We start from the raw sequence: 13,440 nt of genomic DNA on the forward strand, positions 1-13,440 counted from the left end.
GTGGTTTCTTTGTCCTTCAATAATAAGCGGGATCTGCTGAAAAAAAATATTTTTTTTCTAATACTAATAGTAGTGTAAAATCAGAAATTCAACTCTCTTCAGGTGTAACCCCAAGGAAAACTGTTAAAATCATACCTTTAGTAAATTGTGTATGCTAATGGTCTTTGCCAGATCATTTATCTGAAGTGTTTTTCTAGGGACCTGAATGTGACAGCAGATCAAGTTATTTCTTCTGTAGTTCTTACCTTCCAAGGGAATAGCATATGTGGGATTTTAATTAAAACTAGGAAAACTTAATTAAAGCTTTATTGTGTATGAGGAAATTGAAATATTAAGAGATACTTGAATGTTTTGATTAATGATTATCAGGTTCATGTCATGAAGGATGGTGCAATATATAACCAAATGTACTTTAGATTGTATAAGGGGTAGGTGCTGCTTTTTAATCCACTGGGTTGTGTTATATTTTTGCATTTCACAAGAGTATAAAACCTACATATGTATATCCATTACAGTAGATATACAAGGGCCCACTATATATTTATCCATCAAAGGGGTTGTCCACTAATAATGAACGTTGTTCACTGAATGTCCAATGAACTAGGGAGTGTCCACTAGTGATGAAGGTGTTATCTGAGCATGCTCGGGAGCAAACCTAGTATCTTGGGCATGCTCGAATAATATGTTCAAGTCCTCACGCCTGCATGTCTCGCGGTTGTTCGACAGTTGCAACACATGCATGGATTGCCTGTTTTTTTAGGCAATCACTGACCTGCTCGGATGACGCTTTATCCGAGCACGTTCGTTCATCACTATTGTCCACCCCTCAGAAAATTTTCAGTAAGCCCTATTCCTTACTGAATCTTAATGGTGTGTAATATAGACACTGCTAGGATTCAGCTCTGCTTGCTGGTTCAAGTGGTCATCACATGACTGCACGTTTGTAATTTGCATTTGTGGTCACACACCGCCTAGTCTCAGCCTCTTTGGTCAATTCATTCTATTGGGAAGTGGCTGAAATTAGTTGGCAGATGAAAGCAAATGCAAATCGCAAACTTGTGTACTTGTGATAACCACTGAGACCAGCAAGTGGGATCCAAATCCTAGTGGTGTGTACTTTACACACTGTGAGGATTTGGCCCGAAGTTGGGCTTGCCGTAAATTTCCCTAGGGGTGGACACTATACAATATATGCTATCTCACACTTTTTACTTAATAACTGTAAACTACTGTTAATTGTGATATTATCAATCAGTGCTCTAAATGAGTCTAAAATGAGAAAATCTGTTCAGATAAAAAATGCATACAGCTAATGTTTAATAAATCTGGGCTCCAGACACTGAAAATTGCTTGAAGATCAGCTGTTTATTGGTGGTCCTAAGAGTAAAACCTGGTGGGATCAACTGATTGTCCTGACATATTTTGAAAGGGGCAGTCTTTGATGAGGCATCTTCTTATGTATTACTGCATTCCAGCTTTCCAAAAATTATTGCGAAGGGCTAATTATTACTGATGAGCGAGTATACTCGTTGCTCGGGTGGCCTCCGAGTATTTATGACTGCTCGGAGATTTAGTTTTCATTTCCTCAGCTGAATGATTTACAGCTACTAGCCAGATTGATTACATGTGGGGATTCCCTAGCAACCAGGCAACCCCCACATGTACTTATGCTGGCTAACAGATGTAAATCATTCAGCTGCGGCAATGAAAACCAAATCTCTGAACACTAACAAATACTCGGAGGTCACCCGAGTGTGCTCGGGAAAACCCGAGCAACGAGTATACTCGCTCATCACTACTAATTATGTATATGTCACTGAAGTGATCCCCCGTGTAGCCAGATGCAACCATGTTACAGCACTCCCTACGCACCTCCTACTGTCTGTAGGTTTGCAAAAACAGGCCATAGATGGAGGGGAGTAACACATGACTGCAAGAGCATATTGCATAGGTATTTTTGTAAAACGCAACTTTGGAAATGCAAATGTCTGCATAGAAGCTGTGTACGCAAAAACAACAAGTCTTAAAGCGACTCTGTCGCCACCAGATTTTATAAAACAAACTACATGCAATATTAAATAAATGTTGTACTTACTTTGAAAATAAATGACAAAGTGGCTGTATTATCCTTTATGGAAGAGTAACAGGTTCTCCACCCACCTAGCTTCCAAAGGTTCCCAGTGTCCCTCCTCCCTGCTGCTCTGTACAAGCTGCAGCTGTCAAACAGGCAGAGATTGAATAGCCGTGGCATCGTGCGCTTTCTCACTTTATAGCTGGACTCAGAAAATCCTCATTAATATCAAGATTATAGATCCATTCTGACAAGTATCTTCAAACAACGTATACCAGCTTCATCAAGTCTAAGAGATAGATTGAATAATGTATGCAGCTTATTTTCTGAAATCTGGTAACAGATCTGCTTTAAATTAATATGCTATTTGCCTTGGAGATATATATGCAATACACACACACTCAGGCTTGTTTCTTATTTTTACTAGATGCATCAGAGCAATTAAAATCTAGACGTAGTCATTCATTTTGCATGCGCTCAAGGGTTTTGTCTATCATATATTTAGGAAGGAAGAAGTTACTTAAATTTAGTATATTTCCACTTTTATTCCAAATTATTTTTATGGAACAGACTACGATAATCTATTAATGCTGATGACCATGACAGTTGGTGCAGTAATATTTAACCTAAATGAGCTATAAAATGAATAATCCTGATGAAGGCACTTGTCCCGTGCTGAAACGTGTAGTTTTATGTTTCACAGTAAGGCTACGTTCCCACGATGAGCTTTTAGTGAGTTTTTGATGTTGCAGATTTTCTGCACTTGTTAGCTAAATTAGGCTACTTGCATTTTTTTCATTGTGTTTTTGAGGGGTTTTTTTTACATGCGTTTTTATTGCATTTTTTGATCTTGCATTTTTGGTCTCTTGTTGGTATGTTATGTTTTATTCAAATTTGCTTTGTTTTTGATACTTCCTTATATTTGGCTTTGACAAAACTTTACTGCGGATTACATACACTTTCGATGTGTTTCTGCCTCAGAAATGCACAAAAAATGGGTGTGTGTTTTTTTTACTTTGGAGTCTAATGCCAGTCTATGGGAAAAATCCGCACGGAAAATTCAAGAGAAATTGACATGTTGTGGATTTGAAAAGCGCACCGCAGGTCATTTTACGCTGAGTAAAAAGAAGCACAGTGGACCTGAGATTTCTATAAATCCCTTCCACTTTGCTGGATCTGTCAGATTTTTGACGCGGAAGAAATACGTAGGTCGAAAACTCATCGTGGGCACCCAGCCTAAAGGTTTTCTGCATAGACCTTTGTCCCTTGATGATTTTACACTAGTAATTCAGCCGGAGCGTCCCATCTCCATTGGAATTCCTATCAATATGAAGATTATGGGGCAGGTAGCCCTGCACTGATCACTGTCCGCGTGCCCTCCCCATACTGATATCAATAGGTAATGCGTCCCACGAAGAGGTTGTCAGATGTGGAGGTGTTTACCAGCAGATTATTCCACCATGTTTAGGTAAGCTCAGCTTCAAAGGGAATGTGATAGAAACGGAGTACCGCTGAATAGATCACTTAACGAGAAATGCTATTTACAAAACAGACTTAATTATTAATCCCGCACTTGTATTACACAAACTGCTGTAATTCATTACCACCCCTGTCCATTTCTGCACAAAGCAATTTCACTCTTACTGAGCAAAAATTCTAGTAAAAGCCCACCGTTCTTGTCAGGTGCGACTAGATGCCTCAGGGGTCTAATATGTGGGTTTTGTTGTTTTTTTTTGCAGAAGAAGCAGCGAACAAAAGAACTGTCCCAACTGTTTCACTCGTACAATCCATACGACCACAAGGTAAAGTGTAACATCCATTAGAGGCAAACCACCTCATTGTATTGTATTTGGTCAGTACATTACGTGGGTATTTGTAAGGCAAATATGTTCTAGTAATATCTGAAGGCAATGTTTCCCTGCACTCTGGTAAATGTCTTTTTTCAAGAATGTAATATTGCAATATTTCATTACCATCTGCTTTATTCATAGCCATATCAGTTTTACATTTTGCTTTTATAATGTATGCTTCATCTTTCAACCAGGATTTCTAAGGGATAGACTTTCTCATTAAAGAAAGTGCCAAAATTGCATAGCTAGGCTTATAGGCCAGGCAATGCTCCTTGGGAAGTAATATATGCAAATAGTCTCTTAATAGAGGAAAATGGTCTCTAGTGCCACCTCTAAGAGGTAGCAAAGCTAAAAGTCAATATCGATTCTTTAAAGAGCAACATTTCAAAATTCAACAATATGTTTTACCTTATTACTTTACATCATATTTAAAGGGAATCTGTCAGTAGGATCAACCCTCCTAAGCCGTCCATTTGGGCATGTAGGTCATAGGAAGCTGAATAAAATGATACCTTGATATCTGCTGTCCAATGTCTTATTCCAGAGATATCCACGTTTCTCTCAATATACAAATGAGCTGTTAACAACTTGGTGTCGGACACTGCATGAGTATCATCCTCCAGATTCTCATGTAGATCAGTTATTACATGTCTCACACTGGTAATGCCCCCTTCATTTAAAAATGCTCTAGAGGCAAACTCTCGAGGAGATCAGTGTCCGGCCCAGAGATCTTAACAGTTCATTTACATATTTTTTAAAAATGTGGATTTTTCTGGAATAAACCATCGGGTTGCAGATATATATGTATCCTTTTTTTCAACTTCCTATGACCTACATTCCCATATAGACTGCTTAGGAGGATTGATCCTACTGACAGATTCCCTTTAAGAGTTTAGTTTCATGTGACTACTTCATACTTGTTTCTATTTACAATCGCCAAACTGGATATTCTAACTTAAACAAACTAAAGGATATGTGAAGAAAATTTGCTGAAGTCAGACTTCCTTTCTTTCTGACAGAATAGTTGCTTTTTTTTATAGAATACTTAATTTTAGTGTTCCATGTATAAAAAAAAAAATGAAGTTTGATTGACATTTTATGCTTGTTTCATGCATTCGTTGGTTATAGATACTATGTCGGACAGGACGGTGGCTCAGTGGTTAGCACTTTTGCCTTACAGCGATGTGGTGCTGGTTTCAAATCCACCAAGAGCAAAATCTGCAAGGAGTTTGTATATTCTCCCTGTGTTTGTGTGGGTTTCCTCTGGGTCTCCAGTTTCCTCCCACACTCCATAGATATATTGGTATTGAATTTAGATTGTGAGCCCCAGTGGGGACAGTGATGACAATATATGTAAAGCGCTGGTTAATTAATGGCGCTATATAAGCGAGTAAAATAAATATTTCCCCAGTTATGCCTCAAACAGAAGTCACAGATATATGCCGCTGTATACAGTGGGGAAAATAAGTATTTTATACACTGCCGATTTTGCAAGTTTTACCACCTACAAAAATGAAGAGGTCTGTAATTGTTATCGTAGGTACACTTCAACTGTGAGAGACAGAATCTAAAAAAAAAGAAAAATTACTTTGTATGCTTTTTAAATAATTAACTTGCTTTTTATCACATGAAATAAGTTGTGATGGTGTGATATGCTATGTGGGTATCATTTTGTGTATATTTCTATTTTACTTATTTTCATGGTGTTGAGTTATTTGCCATCTGATATTCTCCCCACAGTTCTGTATTGTTATCTCTCCACAGGGTCAGTGAATAATGTTGTTTGCTAATATGCTAATGACATGTTGACCTAGCTTGTTGAAATAATGAGCCCCTGGGACCCACCCCCCTAACCTGTGAATGGGGAGGTGAGACACAGATCAGTCTTGTTTGGAACTATGAAGTGAACACAGCACGTCAGAGAGAGAAAGAAGGGAATATGGACTGTTATCCTCTGTGCTGGATTGTTGGACATTTATCCTCTAACTGAACTGCATTTGTGTTCTGGAATATTTTTATCCATTGTGTGGTGGATCGTATATGGACCTTTCGTACTTTTGCCTAAATAAAGGTCTTGGGATTGTTCACTGTTCGCTGGCTCTGTTAATTGTGTGGTACTGGAGAAGGAACCTGTGACATAAGTATTGATCACCTACCAACCATCAAGAATTCTGGCTCCTACTCTGCCCTCATTATCTGTATTAATTGTACCTGTTTGAACTCGTTACCTGTAAAAAAAAGACTCCTGTCTACACACTCAATCACTCTTCATACTCTCCTCCATGACCAAGATCAAAGAACTGTCTAAGGACACCGGGACGAACTTGTTGACCTGCACAAGGCTGGGATGGACTACATGACAATACACAAGCAGCTTGGTGAGAAGGCAACACCTGTTGGTGCAATTATTAGAAAATGGAAGAAATACAAGATGGCTATCAATCGTTCTCATTCTAGGGCTCCATGTAGATCTCGCCTTTAGGGTAAGGATGATTCTGAGAAAGGTCATAAGCCAGCCAGAACTACACAAGAGGTCCTGGTCAAAGACTTGAAGAGAGCTGGGACAACAGTCTCAAACATTACCTTTAGTAAATGCAAATCAAAAAAGAGTCAGAACTGAGCGGCACCAGGTATAAGATTGTCTTCACAGGCTACAAGAGTAAGAAGCCGATTTTCCACCAGACTTGAAACACAGCGCTTAATGCATCAATGGGCGGTGCTCTACATATATCAGAACTATAGAGTCTCAGGTAATGCAACAATATAAGAGATGTGGCACTCACCCCAAGATTGCTGAAATCAGTGTCCTTTATTCGCTTTGTGCGGTATTAGACATACATGGAGAGGCGGCAGGAAGAGGAGAGGGGTGCGGGGAGACAGGAGCGGACGACGGCCGTTTCGTGCAAATGCGCTTCCACGGGGACCCATGGAAGTGCATTTGCGCGAAACGGCCTTCGTCCGCTCCTGTTTCCCCGCACCCCTCTCCTCTTCCTACCGCCTCTCCATGTATGTCTAATACCGCACAAAGCGAATAAAGGACACTGATTTCAGCAATCTTGGGGTGAGTGCCACAACTCTTATATTGTTGCATTACCTTTAGTAACACACTACTCGGTCATGGATTAAAATCCTGCAGGTCCCCCTGCTCACGCCAGCACATGTCCAGGCCCATTTGAGTATGCAAATGACCATCTGGTTGATCCAGAGGAGGCATGGAAGAAGGTCATGTGGTCAGATGAGACAAAAAATAGAACTTTTGATATTAACTCCACTATTTGGAGGAAGAAGAACGATGAGTACAACCCCAAAAACACCGTACCAACCATGAAGCATGGTGGGGGAATCATCATACTTTGGGGGTGCTTTTCTGCAAAGGGAGCAGGACAACTGCACCTTATTGAAGGGAGGATGAATAGGGTTATGCATCGTGAGATTTTGGCCAACAACCTCCTTCCCACAGTAGAGCATTGAAGATGGGTCATGGCTGGGTCTTCCAGCATGACTATGATCCGAAACACAGCCAGGGCAACTAGGGAGTGGCTCCGTAAGAAGCATTTCAAGGTCCTGAAGTGGCCTAGCCATTCTCCAGCCCAGAAACCAATAGAAAATCTTTGGAGGGAACTGAAACTCAATGTTGTCCACTTACAGCCTGAAACATCTGGAGAAGATCTTTATGGAGGAGTTGGACAAAATCTCTGCTGCAGTGTGTGCAAACTTGGTCAAGAACCACTGGAAACATCTGACTTCTGTAATTGCAAACAAAGGTTTATATAGCAAATATTAAGTTCAGTTTTTCTGTTGTATCAAATGCTTATTTGATGCAATAACATGCAAATTAATTATGTAAAAGCCATACAATGTCATTTTCTTTTCTTTTTTTAGATTCTGTCTCTCAGTTGAAGCGTACCTACGATAAAAATTACAGACCTCTCCATTCTTTGCTGGTGGGGAAACTTGCAGTGTATCAAATACTTATTTTCTCTACTATACTTGTACAGTGACAAATTGATTTTGTTTGATGCTTGCAATGGCTAAATGAATCCTTGCACCTATTTAGATGTGCACTAGATGAAGATTAATGTGTGTCCAACCAAGAGCCGCCAAGTGGTTATAGCCACAGCTTCTTTGAAATTCACCAAGAGAACATGACCAGGAATCCTGTGCTGATGATAGAACTTTTTTTTTTCAAATATTGCCAGATGAAGCAATGAAAGGAGGGGAAAACATGGTTGAAATTGACTGTGTTGTTGACTATTATTTATCTCATGTCTAATACTGAAGGTGTCAGGTGATACAGTTGATGCTTGGCTTGTGCTTCATAGCACTACATCATCCTGGTATTCATTTATGAGCTCTGTTTGGGTACATAGTGACGAAACACTTTTGGTGGACAAATTAATATTCGTAAAGGCCAAGCTGAATTTCTCACTGTGAATTGATTTCTCAGTGATGAATCAATAGACTGTATTCTCGTGAGAGCACGTTAGATACACAAAATGGCAGGCTAATGTTTATGTAGGTGACAGGTGCCCTTTAATGTTTTCCTGTAAGGTAATACCCAAGTTCAGGAAAGCAGGAATAGATCAATCAGCGTTAAGGCGAAAAGTGGTGTAGTGTTTGATACTTGTCTCTCCTTTTTTCTCTTATGCAGCATATCGTCCTTATTCATAGCACAAGGAAATTCCATTATTCTTTTATTAGCACTTTTAATGGCACGTGGCCATTCTCTTCTCCCTCTGCCTCCTCTGTTCATATCCTTTGTGGCATTATATCAAAGTGTCCTCAAATGATTTTGGCTTTACTTGTGAAGACTTACACACTCCTTTACAAATTAGTTATTAGGCAATGTGGAATAGAATGTGACTGCAGATATATCCCTTTTGATGTTTGTTTTAGAGCTTTTTAATAAATTATTATAAGTTGTCTGGCTAGCGAGCGACTTTTCCAGCTGCCAAGAAGTATTCTCCTGGCCTGTTTTAACGTGCACATGGTGCTTGCCTCTGAAAGCTTGCAGGTGAGCTACGAAGACTATCTACAAGGTGAATTGTATTTTCCTTTGTCATCTTTGATTTTCTCTTAAGATGAAAAGTATGGTGTTAATAGCCTCTAATTATTATACAGGAGCAGAGTTTACAGCTGCCAACAGGTTATAGTGGTTGCGTGTTTTGGGGGCATGAAAGTCAGAAATTAGATTAAGCTAATTTCACAGTAATTGATGTTTTTCTTACTCTAGACAAATCGATATACTAATCAACTAATCACAAGTTTTGCCTCTGTCCTTTTTTAGTCTGACTTCAGGTGAAGACATTTGTGCTTTGTATTGATACCTCAGACGAAGAGTAGAGTTCGAATATGTAGCATACAAGCTGGCAATAAGTTTCCACCACAAGTAATAAGAAACATTATTACTATTACGGTACTCATTGTGTTTGACGTTTAGCCTTGCTTAGTTTTCATTCAGGTGAGCACATTTTTAAATTGTGTCCAGGGGCATACATAGAACCCCCCCCCCCCCCCATCCCCCCAAAAAAATAAAGTAAAAGAAATAAAAATTATATATTATGTAGGTCTGGTCACCTAATTATAATCACAGGTAAGCATACTCACAACTTTTAAACACAGACAGATGAACATGTATTTTAGCATGTAGTGTTCTCACCCTCTACAATACCCCTTTCAAAATCCCCATACTGTATTGTGTCCCCCAAAATGCCACCCACACAGTATACTACCATGCTACAACGAATGCCCGTATGTTACCCCTTAAATGCACAACTTGACGACTCCCCCTGCAAGCACCCACAGTGCCATACCCCCACAGTAACCCCCCAAACACAATGATGCCCCCACACTGACCCCCCACCATATAATGCCAGCACAGTGACCCATCCCACAGTATGATGTTCCCACAGTACATCCCACCCACACAGTAAGATACCCTCACAGTACATCCTGTGCACAGTGTTGGCACCCAAAGCCCCTCACAGATCCACCTACACAGTATGATGCCCCCATAACTACCCTACACAACACCCCCTTTGTGCTTTTGACCAGTGTCCTTGATCATTGTGGAATCTGTGCATTTTATTTTATATTGATGAATTTTCGTTTTTTTATTGAGATGTGATGCTGAGCTACTTTTTGTAGTTATGTAAATGAGCTATCCCAGTGAACTATTATCTATGATCCCTGCTGCTGGGAAAGAAGCATGTTTACCTGGGTGCTAGCGGGATTGGTCTGCCATATGCAGGATGATGGGGAGCATGCTGCGCCCCATCAAGGCCAAAATCGCTGGTATAGACGCATTGCTGTAATTTTTTTTCATAATTTAATAATGAAGTCTTCTAAGTTTAATATTGACAATTTCAAAAGATAATGTGCCGGCTCAGTGACAGAGGATATATAGCGATATTACATCGGGCTTGTTACTGCCTTCTTTGTACTTTTGGAATACAAGGAAATTGATCTTTACATTTCTGCTATGTATTTATTTAGTGGAAAATGTCAGCATGTCAGGCCGTGTTCTCTCTGCATCTGCTCAGAATAAAGCCCGGCATTCTTCTACACGTAGTTCTTTATTCATCATAGCTTTGTCAATCTAACATTTCATCTTCCTTGGATAAAATGGATATCAATAATAATTGTGTTATGGTAATAACAGTATTGATGTATGCATGTTGTCTACAGAGCTCTTTGAAAATAACAATATAAGCATATGCTTATTAGATTAGGAAACAAAAATGAGTAATTTGTTTTAATTACTTGGAAATATAATTACTTGCGGGATGGGTAGACGCATGGGAAAAAGACGCTGCTACATTGTTAGGAGCTAATAGGGAATTTGAGTGTAGAATGTAGACGCTGTAAACCTTATTCTTGTCTACAGAGTAAGACAATGCAAATTAAAATAAGTGGAATCTAGCTCCTTACACACTGGACATATAATCATGGATGTCTAATAGGTTATTAATGAATAATTGCATGACAAATAGACCAAAGTGGAGCGCGGGTAACTCCAAAGTCAGTCTGGTACACTGGTTAGCCTGTCCTCTGTTTGTTGGGCAGAGCGGTGCCATTCCACTCTCCAACTTTGCAGAAAGGCTAGAAATAAAAGCATTCTGATTGAAGGGCCACACTGAACCACTCCCAAGGGCCGCAAAAAAAGTTTAAAGGGCTACTAAAATCTGAGCCAGTTGTGGCATATCCAAAGTGTATACCAGAAATGTATGATTGTGCTTTCAGGACTTCACTCTGTCACGGCAATGGAGGTCCCTTTCTCCCCAATTCACACTCCAGAATGGATGTAGATGCCTGGGACTGTCCCTGGGTAGGTTGTGGACTGCACTAATTGTCACTGTGGGTCTAATAAAGAGGGATTAAAATTACTGGTGATCGATTTAAGCCTTGTACATTTTAACTATTCCCATCAAATTTGAGTGAAGATCACAGCCCATATGCACGGCCACCTCTTCACTTCATTTACTCCGTTCTAGCATGGCACACGACCCTTTTTCTGCCAATATTTGGAGATCCTAGAAATGGTCACACAATGTGTTCCCACTTACGCACCACATCTTTACTCCCTGAAATGCCAAATGTGTGAGGGGCCACTGGATATATACTGTGTATACATTTTTGTGATGGGTAGGTTGTAGGTCTAATGTAGAGGGATTTAAACTACTGGTGATGGATTTAAGCCTTGTACATTTTTTTGGCTTTTAATTAAGGTTAGGGTTATATAGAATTTCTCGAGGAGCAGTAAATTTGTGGAATTACCATGATACATACTCAATATTTCCCCAAGAAAAAGTGCATCGTGAACCAAGCAATACAAACAAGAAACCTGATATGGTCAGATTTTTGTAACAGTATCATGGCTGGTAGTATCCTCCCCCCCATACTCACCCCCACAGGTTTATTCACTGTCAGACATACATGAAGCAGTGCACATACATATGTAATAACTAACAGTCTGGTCTATAATCTGCTTTAAACATGTGGTTTTAAAACCTGAAGTTGCGTCATGAACATTAATATTACTATAATAAAAAAAAATACTGTTAAAAGCTTTTTCTCACCTGAAGGATTACAAATCTCACCAGGGTAAAACAGATTTCCAGGACTATGATTTAGGTAGTCTATTCTAAATATTGCCATCAATTTAAAATTGTCTGCCGCCAAAAGAAAACATTGTTCAGTTGTTTCAAAGGACTGCCAAGGTCTGGCTACTGCTGCTTCCCCTTTATTGCCTATAAGGCACAGTGCTTCACATTTACGTGTGGCTGTGCCTGGTATTACAGATCAGACTGATTTACGGTGCTTGCATAGGACTGAGCTGCCGTGTAATCGCTGCAAAATCTACATCTCTGTGCCTACAAAGCAGTGAAGTAGAAAAACTGCTCCCTGGAGTGCCACAGGTCCATATAATGGCTGTAACTATTTAATATTTTTTGTCCCATGGGTATGCACAGATGTAAAATACCAAGGTAATATAGTCACTCTCCCCAGGGACAGTGCTGCTTCTCCAGGTTGTTGATCGATGACATTACATCTAGTGGGCACATGACAGCTGCTGCCAATCATATAAAGACAGCATAAGCCACCAAGCTCAGTAATTGACGATGTAGTCAATCAACAAAGTCTGGAGCAGCAATAGAGAAAGTAGCATTGGACCCATGGAGGTGAGTACATTACTATAATATTACACTTGTGCACACCTATTTTCCCCCTAAAATTTAAATGGGATAACCCCTTTAATTGAGATGATCAGTGGAATACCAGAGAGTTTGATATATCTGCTTTATCTTAAGTATAGGCCATCAGTATCGAAGTCCCAAAATTAACCAAGCAGCGACTAAGGCCATTAGTTGTATCATTTCTGCTAAAAATGTGTTAGGCCGGCCTCACACTCAGCGTATGTAAATACGGTCCGTTTTTTACGGCCGTAATACGCAGAAAAGTCCCCAAAATAGTGGTCCGTATGTCATCCGTAGGCAGGGTGTGTCAGCGTATTTTGCGCATGGCATCCTCCGTATGTAATCCGTATGGCATCCGTACTGCAATATTTTCTCGCAGGCTTGCAAAACCGACATCTAATGGATTTATGTGCTCAAATGTTCGTTAAAACATATATACAGTATATATATATATATATATCATTGAGGCACAGATATATATATATTCTGTATTTATATTTAATTCAGCCCGATATATGTGAAAAGCCGGTAATTCGATTGCCGGCTTTTCATTTCTCCTTCCCAAACCCGACAGGATATGAGACATGGTTTACATACAGTAAGCCATCTCATATCCCCTTTTTTTTTTGCATATTCCATACTACTAATGTTAGTAGTGTGTATGTGCAAAATTTGGGCGCTGTAGCTGCTAAAATAAAGGGTTAAATGGCGGAAAAAATTGGCGTGGGCTCCCGCGCAATTTTCTCCGCCAGAGTGGTAAAGCCAGTGACTGAGGGCAGATATTAATAGCCTAGAGAGGGTCCATGGTTATTGGCCCCCCCTG

General features: G+C 39.8%; 1 protein-coding gene across 3 annotated transcripts in view; it reads left to right on the top strand.

The window, feature by feature from the left end:
• CDKAL1 (CDKAL1 threonylcarbamoyladenosine tRNA methylthiotransferase) overlaps window positions 1-13,440 on the top strand; it is a 1,052,012-nt gene that overhangs the window by 800,881 nt on the left and 237,691 nt on the right. For all 3 annotated transcript variants that reach the window (XM_077269963.1, XM_077269960.1, XM_077269961.1), the window contains exon 13: window positions 3,811-3,873. In XM_077269963.1, the coding sequence (XP_077126078.1) occupies window positions 3,811-3,873 (63 nt within the window). The remainder of the gene's footprint in view (window positions 1-3,810; window positions 3,874-13,440) is intronic.

Source organism: Ranitomeya variabilis, chromosome 6 (assembly GCF_051348905.1).
Source record: "Ranitomeya variabilis isolate aRanVar5 chromosome 6, aRanVar5.hap1, whole genome shotgun sequence".
Classification (NCBI taxonomy): domain Eukaryota; kingdom Metazoa; phylum Chordata; class Amphibia; order Anura; family Dendrobatidae; genus Ranitomeya; species Ranitomeya variabilis.